At 43.3% G+C, this 18,087-nt stretch overlaps 1 protein-coding gene across 4 annotated transcripts in view; it reads left to right on the plus strand.

Moving 5' to 3' along the window:
- Positions 1-17,600, plus strand: part of Irak4 (interleukin 1 receptor associated kinase 4) — a 26,931-nt gene extending 9,331 nt beyond the window's left edge. For all 4 annotated transcript variants that reach the window (XM_034515964.2, XM_076911946.1, XM_076911947.1 and 1 more), the window contains 10 exons: positions 304-449; positions 2,134-2,316; positions 2,967-3,127; positions 5,371-5,435; positions 6,845-6,959; positions 7,385-7,494; positions 12,043-12,226; positions 13,104-13,166; positions 16,440-16,598; positions 16,718-17,600. In XM_034515964.2, coding sequence (XP_034371855.1) covers positions 304-449; positions 2,134-2,316; positions 2,967-3,127; positions 5,371-5,435; positions 6,845-6,959; positions 7,385-7,494; positions 12,043-12,226; positions 13,104-13,166; positions 16,440-16,598; positions 16,718-16,750 — 1,219 coding nt within the window. In that variant the 3' untranslated portion in view covers positions 16,751-17,600. The remainder of the gene's footprint in view (positions 1-303; positions 450-2,133; positions 2,317-2,966; positions 3,128-5,370; positions 5,436-6,844; positions 6,960-7,384; positions 7,495-12,042; positions 12,227-13,103; positions 13,167-16,439; positions 16,599-16,717) is intronic.
- Positions 17,601-18,087: the final 487 nt, after the last annotated feature.

Genomic DNA, 18,087 nt, shown 5'->3' on the forward strand with positions numbered 1-18,087 from the left:
ACCACTGAGCATCTCTCATGCCCTAATTGTTAACTTGCATCAGCATCAGCAGCAGCAGCAGCAGCAGCAGCATCACCACCACCACCATCACCACCACCACCGCCACCACCACCACCATCTTTTGCTCCTTTTCTGCTGTCTTTGCTCCTTGTTGATGTCTTTACTGGATCTCTCACAGTTCCTCTCCTGCCCTGTCCTTAGGAGGCCCTGTGACACAGTCAGAAGGGGATGTGAGGTGCAGAGATCATCGCCTATTTTTGTGTGAACTCTCCTTGTGTACTAGCCTTATTTCTTGCTTTTCAGGAGATTCGAGGCCTTACTTCAGACCGGAAAGAGCCCCACTTGTGAACTGCTGTTTGACTGGGGCACCACAAACTGCACAGTTGGCGACCTTGTGGATCTTCTGGTCCAGATTGAGCTGTTTGCCCCTGCCACTCTCCTGCTGCCGGGTAAATGGGTGTGTCCAGAGCATGAACAGGTGCCTGGAGTGAGGAATGGCAGACACAGAATTAGTTTACTCTTTCGTGTAATGAACAAACCTGACATTTCAGCTCTCCCTAGCTTTTAACATTCTTGATACCACATGAGGCTAGAGTGACAGACACTCAGAGATTGGTCTGACCCCATCAAAGTTGGGTAGTCTTCTGCCAGGGAGTGTGTTTAGAGAGATGGAGAACACAGCCTGTAATGATTTATTCTTTTGAGATGTGTCATTCTCTCAACCCATCCAGCTTCACCTGGACAGGACTCATGCTGGCTTCCTTACACTGCATCCCACTGTGTTAGGATGGGTCTACCCTCCTCATTACCTCACTGCATTTCCCTTTGACGTACTAGTGGATCTCAACCATTACTGTGTGAAGAATCCCCTAGAGTTCCTGTGGAACTCGGAGATTCCTGGACTCGGTGCCACACACCCTTAATGGGGGTCACAGCAATGAGTTCAATGTCTAAGATGGTTTTTGTTCCCCCCCCACCACCTCTTTGTGTGTGTTTGTGTGTCAGTGTGTATGCGTGTCTGGGTGTGGGCCTGTGTGTGTGTTAGTGTGTTTGTGTGTGTTTGTCAGTGTCTCTGTGTGTTTCAGTGTGTCTGTGTTTGTGAGTGTATTTGTGTGTGTGTGTGTCCGTGTGTGTGTCAATGTGTGTGCACTAGTGTGCCTGGGTGTGTTTGTGTGTATGTATTTGGGGGGGCTGTGTGTATGTCAGTGTATGTGTGTTTGTGTGTGTATGTCAGTGTGTCTGTGCATTTGTGTGTGTGTGTCTGTGTGTTAGTGTGTATGTCTCTCTCTGTGTGTCTCTGTGTGTGTATGTGTCGGTGTATGTACCTGTGTGTGTGTCTGTGTCAGTATGCGTGTGTCAGTGTATGTGTTCAGTTGTTTGTTCTTGAGGCAGAATCTCATGTAGTCCAGACTGACCTTGAACTTACAAGACCAAAGTTGAACTTGATCTTCCTGTCTCCAACCTCAAAGTGCTGGGATCACAGGTGGGCACCACCAGGCCTGCTGGTTTTCTATTCTTAAATGAGTAGTGTCTCCTAATTCCCTAATGGCTCTGAACCACTTTTGTAAACAAGTGTCACTCTGTCTATTCATTTTTATCACAACCAACTTTGTCTTACTGGGATATCTATCTTCCTGTATTTCATGAGGATGTAGGGCCAATGTCTGGAAGCTGTGTATGAGTTCCTCTTTGTTGTAGTTAGGGTTTCTACTGCTGAAAGGAGACAACATGACCACATAAAGGAAACCGTTTAATTGGTACTGGCTTACAGTTCAGAAGTTTAGTCCGTTATCATCATGGCTGGAAGCATGGCGACACACAGGCAGATGTGATCCTGGAAAGGTAGCTCAGAGTTCTACATCCAGACCAGCAGGAAGAGAGAGAGAGAGAGAGAGAGAGAGAGAGAGAGAGAGAGAGAGAGAGAGAAAAAAACTGGGACTGGCTTGAGCATCTGAGACCTCAAAGACCACCCCCCCCCCAGTGACACACTTCCTCCTGGAAGGCTACACCTCCTAATAGTGCCTGCCACTCCCTCTGATTCTACGGAGGCCATTTTCACTCAAACCACGACACTGTTTTTTCACATAAACTTCTTTCTCACACAGAAACTAATTGTGTCTTCTTGTTCAACAGATGCTGTTCCCCAAACTGTCAACACTCTACCTCTTAAAGAAGCGGCAACAGTGGCACAGACACAGAGGCCTTGCCATGAAAAGGACAGCACACCCATAATGCCTATGCCAAAGCTAGAACAGAGCTGCGAGCCACCTGACTCCTCTAGTCCAGACAATAAAAGTTTAGAATTCAGCGATACTCGTACGTAACATGGCCTATTCCTTTCCACTGGTGCATCTGCCACTACGGTAATTTAAAGTAAACCCCTCCCTGTACAGCAAGCAGGGGCACACTGGCAGCGTCCTTTGATGTTTCTTTGCTTATAAGTTTATCAAGTACCACCTTCTTCGCATCCATTGCTATTCTTTCAGTAACTTGAAGCAACGGGACATTCGTACAGTCACAATAAGTAAGAAAGAAAACAAGTTAGCATGGGGCTATGTACCTGTGCTCCCGACCTTGGAAGGCAGTGTTGGGGAGGTCACAAGTGAAAGGGCAGCTTGACCTGGACAGCAAGTTCAAGGCCAACCTGGTCTATATGATACCATGTCTCAAAACTAAACATATAAAGAAGATAATTGTTAGGTGTGACTAGAGTTTTGGGGGAGTTGGGTAAGGTCAAATAAGTAATTTAGGTGGGGGTAGAGTGTTTGATACAGAATCACCAAGGGTAATTGTCGTAATGAAGGTTACAGTCTGTATTTCATGTGAGCATGCGTACTGTGAATGTGTGTGTGTGCATGTGTGTATATGTGTGTGTGTGTGTGAAATCTTTAAATTGAGAAAATGTCAGTTATTAAAGCCACGTTTCCTTACACAAGCACCTTTTCCTTGTTTTGTTGATGCCACAGGGTTTCACAGTTTTTCATTTTATGAACTGAAGAGTATCACAAATAACTTCGATGAGCGACCTGTGTCTGTCGGCGGCAACCGCATGGGAGAGGGGGGATTTGGAGTGGTGTACAAAGGCTGTGTGAGCAACAGGACGGTAGCAGTGAAGAAGCTTGGAGCGGTAAGTTGTCTTCCTTCCTCCTCTCAGAACAAGCTGCCAGCCACGCTTACAGGATTCATTATCCCAGTGACTACTGTCTCCAAGTGGAGCCGTCCTAAGCTGGTGCCTCTTATCACGTAGGACTCTACGGTGGGCTATGAAGCCTATCCCTAGAAAAGCTTATAGACACGGACATAGAATCACATTTGAGATGGTGAAAGGTTCACAAGATGAAGTTAAGAAACCTCCCACTACAGTGCCTCATACATAATTTAGATTAAGAATAAGATACTGAGCCGGGAGGTGGTGGCGCACGCCTTTAATCCCAGCACTTGGGAGGCAGAGGCAGGCGGATTTCTGTGTTCGAGGCCAGCCTGGTCTACAGAGTGAGTTCCAGGACAGCCAGGGCTACACAGAGAAACCCTGTCTCAAAAAAATAAACAAAACAAAACAAAACAAACAAACAAACAAACAAAACCCAAACAAACAAAGAAAAGAATAAGATACTGAGAAAATGTTATCTGAATACTTTTGTATGACCTGTCCCATCTAAAAATATGACTGAGGTGGCAGTGAGACAGCTCAGTGGGTAAAGCGAGTTAGATAACCTGAGTTTACTCCCTGGGACCCACACAGTACAAGAAGAGAACTGGCTCTTACACGTTGTTGTTCACGTGTGTGCACACACACTAAATAAATGTAATTTAAAAAATTATATGGTGCTGGGCGGTGGTGGCACACGCCTTTAATCCCAACACTTGGGAGGCAGAGGCAGGCGGATTTCTGTGTTCGAGGCCAGCCTGGTCTACAGAATGAGTTCCAGGACAGCCAGGGCTACACAGAGAAACCCTGTCTCGAAAAACCATATATATATTATATGGTATATATTTGAGACAGTGTTTCTCTATAATCTTGTCTGTCCTGGAACTCATTCTGAAGACCAGGCTAACCTGGAACTCACAGAGATCCTCCTGCCTCTGCCTCCCAAGTGCTGGGATTAAAGGTGTGCACCACCATGCCTGGTAAAAATAATAATTTTTTTAAAAATATCTATTTGGTTCCCATTTTATAAGGGATTATTATTATTATTATTATTATTATTATTATTATTATTATTATTATTTGGTTTTTCAAGATAGGGTTTCTCTGTGTAGCCCAGGCTGTCCTGGAACTCACGCTGTAGACCAGTTTACTTGTAAATATTGATTAATTATATTATCAGTCTGTCGTTCTATCTTTCAAATGTCAATATCACGCATGTGTAGACAATATAGGCCTCCCTTGTCACTTCTGTTGCGGGGGCTTTCGATGGATTTGATTCTCTTTCTCTGCTCGCATCTGCTTCCATCTGGTTACATAGACATCTTTTTAAAATTTCTCCGTGATGAAGTTCTCTACTTCACAGGAAGAGCAAGGCCTTCCTCTGGTCTGAGTCTGGACGTTGGAAAATGGGCTTTAACTAAAACCAGTTCACATAAAAGGTGTCCCAACCTCTGTTTCCTCATCCCTGGTGACTGCAGACAGAGACCCCTGCTCCCCTACAGAGACTGTCCCTTACCAAGATTAGCTCACTGGCATCCGAGGTGTTGCTATGAATAATAAACACACTGAGTATCTGGGTTGCTGGTGTGGCTCCATCTCACCCAATCCCACCTTCATCTTACTTATGTCTGTCCTTCTTAATCTCCTGTCAGATTGCCAGGATCAAGCATGCAAACCATGGCAAGACACTATTTCTATTTCTTTTACTGTACTGTTATTAAACCCCTGGCCTTGTATATGTTAGGCCAGAACTTGACCACTGAGCTACACCCCAGCCTCTTAATGTCTCGCTTGGAGCAAAGATGGAGTTTCAGAGGCCACCCTTGAACACACTCTGAGAGCCAGGCAGGCCTTGAACTTGAGGTCCTCAGGCCACAGCCTCCCACATATGTGGAAGTACACTTCTACCCCACCAGACCTGGTTCACCATGTGGTTTTAAAGTAAGCAAATTGGCCGGGCAGTGGTGGCGCACGCCTTTAATCCCAGCACCTGGGAGGCAGAGGCAGGTGGATTTCTGAGTTCGAGGCCAGCCTGGTCTATAGAGTGAGTTCCAGGACAGCCAGGGCTACACAGAAAAACCCTGTTGCAAAAAATAAATAAATAAATAAATAAATAAACAAATAAATAAATAAAGCAAATCAGCTGAGGAATCTCCCTCGAACTCTCTCCAGTCACAAGGCTATTGTACTATGTTAAGATATATATTTTTTTATGTTCATAGATGGTTGAAATCAGTACTGAAGAACTAAAGCAACAGTTTGATCAAGAAATTAAAGTAATGGCAAAGTAAGTATTGATTTTCCAGCGTGGCCTGGGGCGAGAGCATAGCATAGGGCAAGAGACCTGGTTTCTCCATAAAGTGCAGATTCAAATGTGTAAAGGTACAGGGTTGAGGCAAACGCTGTTGATTCTCTGATTACATGATCACATATCCTCAAATGCCTGCAGATTGAAGGCAGTCAGTTTTCTAAATCATGAAAGAGTTACATAGGATTCAAAGTGTTTTTCCACTACCAGAGTTTCCAGTCTAAGAATTCCTGAGAGATCAGTTGTAGCGATTTAAGAAAGAAAAAAAAAAAAAAAAAAAATATATATATATATATATATATATATATATATATATATATATCCAAGAATGATGGTACACTCCTGTAATGCCAGTACTTGGGAGATTCAGGTAGGAGGATTGGGAGTTCAAGGACACCCTGTGGTGCATTGCAAATTCCAAGACAGCCTGAACTATGTAGGAAGACCCTGTCTCAAAAATAAATAAATAAATATAATTATTTATAAAATGACAGACCCTCCGAGAGTTAAAACTCATAGAAATCTAGGGAAATACCATATGAAAAAATGTTAAGAGTACACTGCTGCAGAGTGACCTAATCCAAGTTTCTCGCGACTCTAAAATTCAGTGGAAATGAAGAATTTACCGATTCAACTTACTCTTCTGAGTATTCCTTTTATATAAGGATACACAGAATTACAGATGGCTTGGAATGAGCAAAGTGAATAATGGAACATCTCTCACGCGCCATGTGTGCTCCAGGTATTCAGTAATTCTCACAGCATCCGTGTCACATGATACTGTAAGCCTGTAGTATGCAGGAAAGCCTGAAGCTGAGGTTGTTATCGTGCCATGTGCCATATGTCCAGTAGGTGGCAACACTGTGCTTTCTGATGAAGCCTGGGGCTTTGTTATTCCATGACTTTTGTATTCATTTCTCAAGTGTACCAAAAATCCTAGACTGTAGACAAGCCTGTGGTTAAAGATCGCAAAGAATGACGTTAAATGTGAGTGAAGCTCATTCCTACAAAGCAGTGCCTTGGGGCCGTTAGAGTTGTGTTACGTTAGAGGATTCATCCATGTTACAAGTTTCCAGATCTTGCAAATGCCCTGAACAAAAGATGGGCATCGTCCTCGTCCTCAACTAACCTGTCTCAGGTTCCACTGATCTGATCAGGCCGTGGGTCAGTGTCACTGAAACCAAACCATTTATAGGAAAGAATGGACAGTTCCGATGAGAATGTTAGCAGGTTATGAGTATCCACCATGTTGCATACGATATATATGTGTATAGATAAATAGATACAGGCAGGTCTCTCCGAGATCTTTCCACTAAAACTCTTAAATTGAGCAACTCCTACAAACATTTATTATTATAACAGTGTGCACGGCATGTCTCTTGTCACAGGTGTCAGCACGAAAACCTGGTGGAGCTGCTCGGCTTCTCTAGTGACAGTGACAACCTGTGCTTAGTGTATGCTTACATGCCCAATGGTTCCTTGCTAGACAGACTGTCCTGCCTGGTAAGACACTTGGGACCGGTGATCTCACTTTCTGTTCCTATATTGAATTGCTAATGTTCACATCTGGTCAGGACTTTAAAACCACATTAAACTAGTATTTTCTCGTTCTGCAAAACGACGTAGTTCATGTGTTGCCCGCTATTGCACAGTTAAGATGCAAAAGTGTCAGTCAAGGCTAGATTCTGAGGATATTCTGGTGTGTTTTTATATTCAAGCAAGATGTTCAGAGTCCATTTAATCTTGTTTGAGATATTTTTTTCAGACTTTAAAAATTATAACCCTAAACTCTTAGTGATGCATCTCTTTTATCGGCTGACAAAAACAAAAAACAAAAACAAAAATACTGTTATGCGTTTTCTCTGGATTTCTTTTTTTTTTTTCCCCCACCTAAACCATTGTTTAAAATCAGTTTGTTTCTTCACAAGGATGGTACTCCACCACTTTCCTGGCACATGAGATGCAAGATTGCTCGGGGTGCAGCAAGTGGCATCAGTTTTTTACATGAAAATCATCACATTCATAGAGATATTAAAAGGTAAGGATAGCGTCAGAATTGCCGGAAAGCCATCTCTAATGAATAATTTTCTCTCTCTCCATTTGCACGTGTGTCTTGACATACAGTGACTGGAGTCTCCCCTTTCACTGGAGAGCTCTCTCTCTGCGGGCAGACACCTATGGTCCCCGGTCCAAGCACCATGACCTGCTCTTCCTGAATCACCTTCAGCCTCCCCACTCATGTTATTTACCTAGTTAAATATTTACCTGCCATATGCTACACATTGTACATGATAAGGTCAGCAGATGTAGCTTAGAACAGAGTTCACCATCAATCAGATAATCATGAAAACAATGAGTTGCAAGTGTTTACTGTAGCGCTCAGTATTGGTATAAAGGAAGGATCTTGAAAGAAGCAATGTTTATGCTGAGACCTGAACAATGAGCAGGAAATAAGAAAACACACGTTGAGGGTTGCTGTATCCAAAATAAGGAGAATATTCTGGAAAGAATAAGCGTATAGGGTGAACAGTAAGAAGGAATGGGAAGGCGTGGTGAATCACAGGAAGTGAAATGATTACATCCATCGTGACTGGTGTGCGGGAAGTAGCGGGTAGAAGACATGAGAGGAATTTAAATAGATGACTGAGGCCCCTGGTCCTATAGCACCTGGCCAACGAAGGCAAGGGTCTGACCGTAAATGCAACAGGATGCTGTTGAAAGCTGTATGACAACAGCATCATATTCAAGTCTGGCAAGTCACGTCTAGGGTGGTGCAGTTTAAAACCAGGGGTAAGTAATTAGATTGCTATAGACACCTTGGGAGACAAAGTTCCCATGAGCAGAAGTGAGCAGATGTGAACAATGAAGGTGGCATGTTTTTATCTGAGCTGTAGAGGGTCGAGGAAAGGGGGGTTTTCAGTAAGGACCGTTGAAGTCACAGCATCCATAGTTGCATTAGGGAAATGACTGTGGCATGACTCACTTGAATAGAAAGGACTGGAAGGGGTCTAGGCTGGGGTGTGCTTAGGAGAGGTATGTATGCTGAGTTTGAAATTCTTTTAAGATACGGAAGCACAGAGGCTTAGCAGACAGTATGCTACATACAGTCTGAGCTGAACATGTAAACATGTATGGCACTTGCATGTTCCTGATACTTGAAGAGTTATCACGCAATTAGGGAAAGATACAGCACAAGGGCCCAGGATTAAATCCCAAGGGCTCCTAAGACATAATCCCCAAACAAAGGGAGGACAACAGTCCCCAAAAGACACCTAATAAACGATATGGACACATAGGTAGATGGAAGTCTGTACATGTAGTGCTGGAATGCACTGTCTCCAAAATAAAATAAAGTTTACCTAGGGGGGTGGTCAGAAGAAAGTGAACCCATCGGGTTAATACCACGCATGCAGGTCAGTGGTGACTTATGGAGAACGGTTTCCAGTTAGGAACTGAGTCAGAAGCCAGGTTGTGTGGAGGGGAGAGTGGAAGGAAGCCGGGAGGAGATGTAAACAGGCGTTTTATGCTGTCTTATGGTAGAGTGACACCTAAAGCAGATAGGTCATTTAGGAAACCTTTAGGGTGGCCAAGACCAGTGAGTGCTTACAGGGCCATGAGAAGGACCTACAGGTAGCAAAAGGATACAATAGAGGAAAAACAAGACAATCCATAAATGAAGGTCTTAGAGAAAACAAGGAGCCACAGAGGAGTGGGCTGGTTCGGAGACTATCCCGTCTCTTATGTGCTGGGAATTTGCTCACAGTCTTTTGTTCTTCCTGTGTATTCTGTCTTACCAATGCAAGGTTTACCAGGTGTGCCTGAAAGTCTGCACCTCCCATCTATCCCCAAGATTCTACCCATTTAGGCATTTGTTAACTTTGATCAACTTTATTTCAAGCCCTCCTTCCCGATAGAACGAGTTTGTACCAGGCCTCAGCCGTTCACTACCACACGGCCTGGTTATTGTCCTAAGAAGCATATTTGATAACACCAGTTGCCTGTTGAAATAGATATTGTGAAATCCCTGCGGCAGGTTCGAGACCCACCTCAAGGCTCTATGCTCCTGAATGAAGACACACACACACACACACACACACACACAGTCTTTATATTTTAATGCGCCTTAGACATCTCAATAGCTGGACCACTGCCTAACCTCCATGTGGTTAACCCCACGTTATTACTACTAATTCTGTGTTCTATCTTGGCCGCTCTGGACCCAGAGGGCTGACAACAGGGCTGCCAACTGGGCCACACTCAGGACTGCGCACTCCTGACTCCTTCACATGGCAGCCATGCCTCTCCGTCCTGCACTCTTCTCAGGCACGGCTCTCTCCTCTCCTCCATACTCTCCTGGTTAAAGGGGATCTCTTCCTCCTCTCCCTCCTCCTGGTCCCAAGCCTGGGAATTCTAACATCCCACCTCTGTCAGGCCTACCCAGCTATTGGCTGTTAGCATCTTTATTTAACAATCAGAACCAACTGGGGGCGGGCCAGAAGCTACATGCAGACACCCTCATACAAACAGTTTTTGGGGAACACAATTAGCATTTGTAATACAAGCAGCTACAGTCACCCAATGTGAAACCTGAGGGGTGTCCCAGTGCTCAGTGTAAAGTCCAGATTTCCTCTATGTGGTCCACGGTCACTGGTTTCCTGAGTGACCGTAAGCACCGCATATGCTATGCTTTAACTATCTCAGTCATCCGCTCGCCTGCTGAATGTCTTTCTTCCCTCCTAGAACCATCCACTTCTGATCTAATACTCTTTAGACTAAGAAGGCTTCTCACCCGCTCTCTAGGACCTTCCTCAGTTCACCTAATCAGAACCACCTTCTCAGCCTTGTGCACCGAACTGTAGGAGCTCTCAGGAAGAAAATGCGTACAAATGAACGCATGTGGTAAATGGATGAAGACCTTGCTGTGTATAACTTTTCTTTAAGATTCCACAGAGTACGGCGGCTGGGCATGATGGCACATATCTTTTATCCTAGCACTAATGGGGCAGATGCAGGTAGACCTCTGTGAGTTCAAGGCCAGCCTGGTCTACATAGTGATTTCCAGGACAGCCAGAGCTACATAGTGAGACCCTGTCTCAAAAATCTGTGTGTGTGTGTCCATACATATGTGTGTGCATACATAAGTGTGTGTGTATATAAGTAATACAATTATTTTTATATATAAATAATACAATAATAAATAATTATTTTTCTCATTACCTAAATAATTGACGGATTTGAATATATTTCAGTCTTCTCATATATATCTAATACATATAATATATATACACACATACATCCCACACACACACACATCCCTTACGCCACACACACAAACATCCCATACACCACACACACACACACACACACACACACACACACACACACACACATCCCAGGGTGTACACTGGAAGGACAGGTGGAAGACTGCAGTGGTTTGGTTTGAGGTTTGTTCCTGAATGTACTGAGAGATGGTAGGAAAGGAGTTAAGAAGTTACCTGTGACTCATCTCAAACCCCGACACAGAAAGACAAATGTCGCATGTTCTCACTCATTCCTAGGAACTGATCCTAGGATACTTGGGAATGCAGGAGTGTTGGGTAGGGACAGGGAGGTCAGGAGGGGACACAGAACTGTCATTAAGGTTGAGCCATGGCTCCTGAGTCTTCCTCCGCTCAGCAGAACTATAGGCTAAGACAGGCTGCGAGGTCTCTGTGTGTGACTGTGAGAACACACAATCCCAGCACATAAAAATGGCTGGTGGCTGTAGGGGCTGACATGCTTCCAAGGCCCGTATGACTCTTACACACTATGGACATGACTGAACTGCCACGATGTACTACGTAAGACAGGCAAATAGACCCCACTGGAAAGTTGAATTATACAAAGAACCACTTTTAGGTGGTGCTTTGTTTTGTTAAATGATAAAGTTATTTTGGCAGATGGCATTTTATTATATGTTGCAGTATATAGTGATTGTTTACTTTTTACTCTTCAGAGCAAGTAAATATCTGAAAATGTTGTATTTAAAATTAAAAAAAAATGAAAGTTAAATTATTTCCCAAAAATGATGCCTTGACTTAGGGATATCGCTCTGTAGTAAAGCCACTGTCTAGCTTCAGTGAAACTGTGGAGTATTTAGTCACCAGAATCATTTTAAAAAATTTATTTAAAAGACAGTGCCATTTAAGAGGCTTTGTGTGCTGTTGCTAGTGAACACCTATCTGTGACATACTGAAAATGCACCTCCCTTAAGGGGAAATTTTATTATGTTTTTATTCCCTTAAACATCTCCAAGATAAGAACGGAGAACAATTATTTTTCTCTTGCTGTCATCTGAATAATTGACTGATATGAATATATTTCATTCTTCTCTACTGCGTATATAAAATGACACACAATGTGACTACATATGTGTGTATAGATGTAATGTTTAATATGTAATGTATAATATATAACATAAAACATACAATTATAATATGCAATGTATAATATACAATATATATTACATATACCTCTTCCTAAGAACCTGCTGGACATCCTAGGTAAGAAGAATGTTTTCCACCTTCAAATTTAATTTGTTTTCCAGTGCAAATATCTTACTAGACAAAGACTTTACTGCCAAAATATCTGACTTTGGGCTTGCACGGGCTTCAGCGAAGCTTGCACAGACAGTCATGACCAGCAGAATTGTGGGCACAACGGCTTATATGGCACCCGAAGCTTTGCGAGGAGAAATAACACCCAAATCTGACATCTACAGCTTCGGTGTGGTATGTGAGCGTTGTCTCTATTGGGCTGCATGTATTTTTATAGTGTGTGTATGTGCACATACCACAGCACACACACACCAAAGACCTGAGGGTAGCTTTTAAAGGGAGCCAGTTCTCTCCTTCCACCACGTCGGTTCTGAGGATCAGATGCAGGTCGCCAGGCTTGGTGACAAGCGCCTTTACTTTGCTAAACCGTCTTTCTGACCCAAGACCATTCTTTTTAAATCGTGAATTAAATCAGAATATTTTAGTGCATGTGTCTTTATTTTCCTCCCTTATATAAATATATAAACTATTCACGTTGCCCTCTAGTTACACCAGAAAGTTTATGAGCGATTCCCTACTATGGAAAAGATTTGAGTTGATTTCTTTTTAACGACTGCAAGAAAATATTGTCTCACCATGAATCCAAGTGAAGCTTAAGCTGAGCCAGCACACAGTCCAATCATGTCACATAATGTCGGCTTCTTTTCTCTCCCCTTTTCTGTCATTTTATAGTCTAACAGCCAAAGGCGGGGAAGACGGGTTAAGATTAATGAGGCTTCGTCTTCATCTTCGTTCTCCAAATAGGTTTCATTTATGGGAATTTCACTCCACCATAATGCTAAAGCATGGGGTTGCAAAATGTGGCTACTGGTTAGAAAATTAAGGTGCTCCTGAGGGCCCCGTAAGACAAAAGAGCACGGAGTTCCCACAACAGATGTTAGTAGAACTTCTTTGATCCTTATATCCCATCAGTCTCTGTGCTTCAGGCCACTGGTGGTGGTGCAAGAAAGCTTAGCTTAGCTGGTTCAAGTCCCTGGGCTCAGTCCATGTTTCTTTTAATTTCAACTTGAAGTCTCCAGTGTTTTTCTAATGGATCCGTTTGGCTTCCTAGGTTTTGTTAGAGCTGATAACCGGACTTGCGGCTGTGGATGAAAACCGTGAACCTCAACTACTAGTTAGTAACTAACTCCTCTCTGCCCGTCTTCTCCTCTCTCGCCTTTATGGTCTTAAATGTGTGTGGGTAACTCTGGCACACAGGAATGGCATTTTCTGACATAATACTGGCTATATGTATTGACAGGCTGACAGAGCATGATGTATTTCCAGTCCTGGGTTTGCTGGACTGTGTCTGTGATGCCTGAAAATGTCATTCTTATAGTCCTTGTCCCAGTGTCTTTGTGGGCAAAATGAGAAGAAAGCTCGTTTACCTGGAGTTTATTACTTTCCAGTTTATTACGATCTGTAGTGTACAGGCCCTGGGTGGTGAGACTACTTTCAGGTCGTGAGAGGGCAAAACAAACATAGCTTCTGTTTGTATCTGCATACATACGTAAATGCCAGTAAAGGCTCTGTATTTTGTTGTGGAGTGTTTTACTTGCAAAATTAAAACACTTCCCTTCTGCACTACCGTTTCCAGCCTTCTAATTTTTCTATTGAACATTCGATTGATAATTTATAAGTAGATGAGCTAAGTGGTAAGTAAACTACAGATAAATTATGCTATGTCACATATATATCTTTAAAAATATCTAGATACATATCATATATATGTATATGTATATATATGTTTCTCAAAATTAACAACTATATTCCTTTTATTCTAATTGATTTACAGGCCGAAATAGAGCAGAACACTATGAATAATTCAGACAGTAGATATATGCTAGATCGTGTCCCAGAATTAGGGCAGACCATCAGAAGGTTTGACTTCCTTTTTCAGTCTTGGCAGCAGGGCTGGAGAGATGGCTCAGCAGCCAGGAGCTCACAGGGCTTTACTGGAGGCCAAAGTTTAGTTCCCGGCATCCATGTTAGGTGTCTTACAACTTCCTGTCACCCGAGCTCAAGGGGCTGATGCCTCTGACCTCCACAGGCACCTGCATACTTGTGCACATGCCCACATAAAGACACACAGAGATACAAAAAGACAATTAAAGTAGAACTTGGAAATGACACCAAATGTCTTAGTGCCATCACTAATCTGAGTGTGTGAGATTGTTACAAACATCCACCAGAAAACAAAGATGTCCATGGTCTGCTGGAAATGTAATGTTAAAATAGTGTGTGTAAAATATTTACATTGGAAGATATTTATGAGAATATTCTAACGGTATTCAATTTTTTTAAACAGCAAATTAAAAAGTAAAATATTACATTAACCAGAAATATAAAATTCTCTGTCCCATCAGTTGCTGGAGGTCAAGAGAGAGGCCTGAGCCAGAGATGTTCGTGTTTGAGCTATTCGTATAAAAATGTAGATAAAGTTCAGGGTGGGGAGTGGATTAAAACCATGAACATGAGAAATACAGAAGCCAGTGAGATGTTCAACACGTAAAGGTGTTGCCGCCTAGCCTGCCCTCAGTTCAGTCTTTTGACCTGAGACTGATTCTTTCAAGTTGTCCTCTGACCTCCACCCATCCCCAAATAAATAAATAAATAAACAAACAAACAAACAAATAAATAAATGTAAAGTTACTTTCTTATAGGAAGTATTTAGAGGTGCGGGTTGGTTGGCAGAACTCTTGCCTGGCTTGCACAAGTCCCTCTACTGGATCCCTAATACCAAAAAAAGCAAAACAAACAAAGCCTCCCAGGACAAGGAGAGAGATACGGGGTTGGGGTGATAACCCACGCCTCACCAAACTGGGCTTCTGTTTCAGGCAAGCTTGCCATAGAAAGGCCTACCTACATCTACCTAGATCTCTCTCCCCTTTAGAATGTATAAAAGCCACCACTTTGGCTCGAATAAGAGTGAAACACACGATCTCTGTGACTCACAAGTTTGCACAGCATCATTTAATAGCAGACGTATAGAAATCAGGAAGCATTATGCCTTTGAGTGCAGTGTGGCTAGAAGGCGCTAAGATTGTGACGTAAACCCAGCTAAGAGTGGTCTGTCAGGGAGCCTTTCACCATCGCCTGTGTGGTTTCACAATCCATCCTTTTGGGAAGAGTTTTGGAATAGTATACACCACCCCTCACTTATAAGCCTTTCTTTCAATACAAGTTTCCTTGAGCTACTACAAAATATACCACGAACCGGGTCTCCTTAAGTAAAAGAGAAATAGTCTCTTGGTAGAAGTCGGCAGTCAAAGTTTGGTAAGACCATGAGTCCCTCTTGAGGGTCCAGCGGAGACTATTCGTCGCCTCTTACAGGTTCTAGTGGCTTCTAGTAGCTTTGGCTTATAGAACAGTCGATGTGGTCTCTGCTGCTGCTGGTCACATTTTTCTCCTGGGTCTTTTTCTTTTCGTCTCACATATATGCATGCACTTGGCATCGAAGTTAGAGCATAGTTGGATAACCCAGTGTCTTAGTCACTGTTTTGTTGCACTGATAAAACACCATGATCCAGGCAACACACAGAAGAAAGGGTATATCAAGACTTCTGGTTCCAGAGTCTTTTGTGGCAGGGAGATAAGGTAGCAAGTGGCGGGCATGGTTGTAGGAGCAGGAAGCTGATGACTTGCATCTTAAACCACACACACAAAGCATAGAGTGAACTGGGAATGGAGTAAGTAAGGCCTTGAGCTCTCAAAGCCCGCCCCCAGTGATGTACTTCCTCCACCAAGGCCACACACACATCCCCCAGAGAGCACCACCAATTGAAAACCAAGAACCTATGCGAATATTTAGTTCAAAGCACTACACTCAAGATGACCTCCCGTTTCAGAGATCTACAGAGATTTTTTTTTTCCACATGAGGTCAATATTTATGGACTCCAGGAACCAGGAGGCAGACATACACAGATCCATGTTTCTGGAGCCACCCCTCAACCTACCATTCAACCCACAGCGCCGTCTCCTCCTCATTTATCTCCCAATCTCCCGGTCCTTGTTTTCCATTCATCCATCTGAGTCCCTCTAGATAAAGACAGGGTGCCTGGGTTCAGAAGGTGGAATTCCATTTTCAGACATACATCAAGAAACTGATGACCCTGAACTGGCAAACGCTGTCAACAAGAATTCGAGCAGTTAGCTCATCCCAGAAAGACAAGAATTATAAAGCAGATGGGCAGGCGCACATGTGAATGAAGCCAGTAAATCTGTAATGTGTGCCTATGTATGCATTTCCTTACGTAACATCTGACCTGTACGGCTCCAATCGCAAATGAGGCAAGAGAGAGAGAGAGAGAGAGAGAGAGAGAGAGAGAGAGAGAGAAATAATTTAAATGTATATTCTGATTTCTCTACCTTTGAAGCCTTTAACCAAGTTTTAATATCGTTTTCAAGCTGGATATTAAAGAAGAGATTGAAGATGAAGAGAAGACTATTGAAGATTACACCGACGAGAAGATGAGCGATGCAGACCCTGCTTCCATAGAAGCCATGTACTCTGCCGCTAGTCAGTGTCTGCATGAGAAGAAAAACAGACGGCCAGACATTGCAAAGGTATTCACTTCTGAATCCACATACACAGAGAAGGGGTGTGTTGCGTTACCCTTTACTAAGTATCCATTTCAAGCCACCCACCCGTAACTTGGTTCTTTTGTTCTCTTTCCTTTTGAAAGGTTCAACAGCTGCTACAAGAGGTGTCTGCTTAAAGCTAATGAAGTAAACATCTTTTTTTTTTTTTTTTACCTGAAGACAAGAAAAGCACTTTGACACTGAGCTACTTCACCTGCCTGTTGTTTTCATTTTCCTAAATGTGCTTTGTTTTTACCAAGGCAGCATGGTGCAATGTACTACTGGTTAGTCGATGGATGTGTTGGCATGCAACAAAAGTGACAGTTGAGTGGTAGCACTTGGCCCCGCCTACCTAGTATGGCGCTCTTTTTTTTTTTTTTTTTTTTTGGTTTTTGGAGACAGGGTTTCTCTGTGTAGCCCTGGCTATCCTGGAACTTACTCCGTAGACCAGGCTGGCCTCAAACTCAGTAATCCACCTGCCTCTGCCTCCCAAGTGCTGGGATTAAAGGCGTGTGCCACCACTGCCCGGCAGCGCTCATTTTCCACAGCAACATCACCAAACTACAGTGAACTCCAGATTCAGGAAAGCAGCACTGTGCTATACAGGAACACTAGGGTTATTTTGGGTATTCGGGGAGTGTGATGGTTTCCTCTGTGTATCCCTGGATGTCCTGAAACTTGCTCTGTAGACCAGGCTGGCCTTGAACTCTGCAATCTGCCCATCTCTGCCTACTGCGTCTTGGGATTAAAGGTGTGTGCCACCACCGTCCAGCCTGGAATCGTGGTTTTGAAGCTCGGCAGACCCCACTAGTGATTTCCTGTAAAGCTTTGGATCCGCTCTTAGCTATTTTAAGCCTTAGTGCTGGCTTTCATCTTTTGTTATGAACTCCATGCTTCTGTAAATAGCTCCTCTTCTAGGTTCCTATAAGGGACCTTTTCCCACTGCTCCTATAACTCTAACTAAACTCATTGGTTCAACAGTGTAAACATGAGTGAAATCTATTCTTCAGTCTGTTATGGGGGCCTCTTTTGAATGAACAGATATTTGTTTGTCTCGTCCAGAAAAAAAAAAAATCACATATTTGGTACTATATGTGGGGCATGATGGAACCAATGGTGTGTTTGCGGGTGGGGAGGGGATCTTGCATTGTCTCTGCAATGGGTGATGAGACATGTAACTGAGGCCAAGCTGTCTGAGGGGGGAGAATTTAAGGGGGCAATTCCGACATCATCCTTTCCCATGTGGCAACAATGGGAGGCTCCCTGGCTGTATAGTCATTGTACCGATCCTGCTGAAGTAGAAAGACGTGTAACTCCCACAGAGCCACTCCACCTGCAGGAGAGTGTCTGTAAGGAAAGTTCCAGAGAGGCCATCTTCCTCTATCAGTGGGCAATGACATGCCTCTTTAATGAACGGAATCAGCCATTCTGTACTACAGTGCTTGAAGGCAGCACATATACGATGGGGTAAGCA

The sequence above is a fragment of the Arvicanthis niloticus genome, chromosome 13, assembly GCF_011762505.2.
Source record: "Arvicanthis niloticus isolate mArvNil1 chromosome 13, mArvNil1.pat.X, whole genome shotgun sequence".
Classification (NCBI taxonomy): Eukaryota; Metazoa; Chordata; class Mammalia; order Rodentia; family Muridae; genus Arvicanthis; species Arvicanthis niloticus.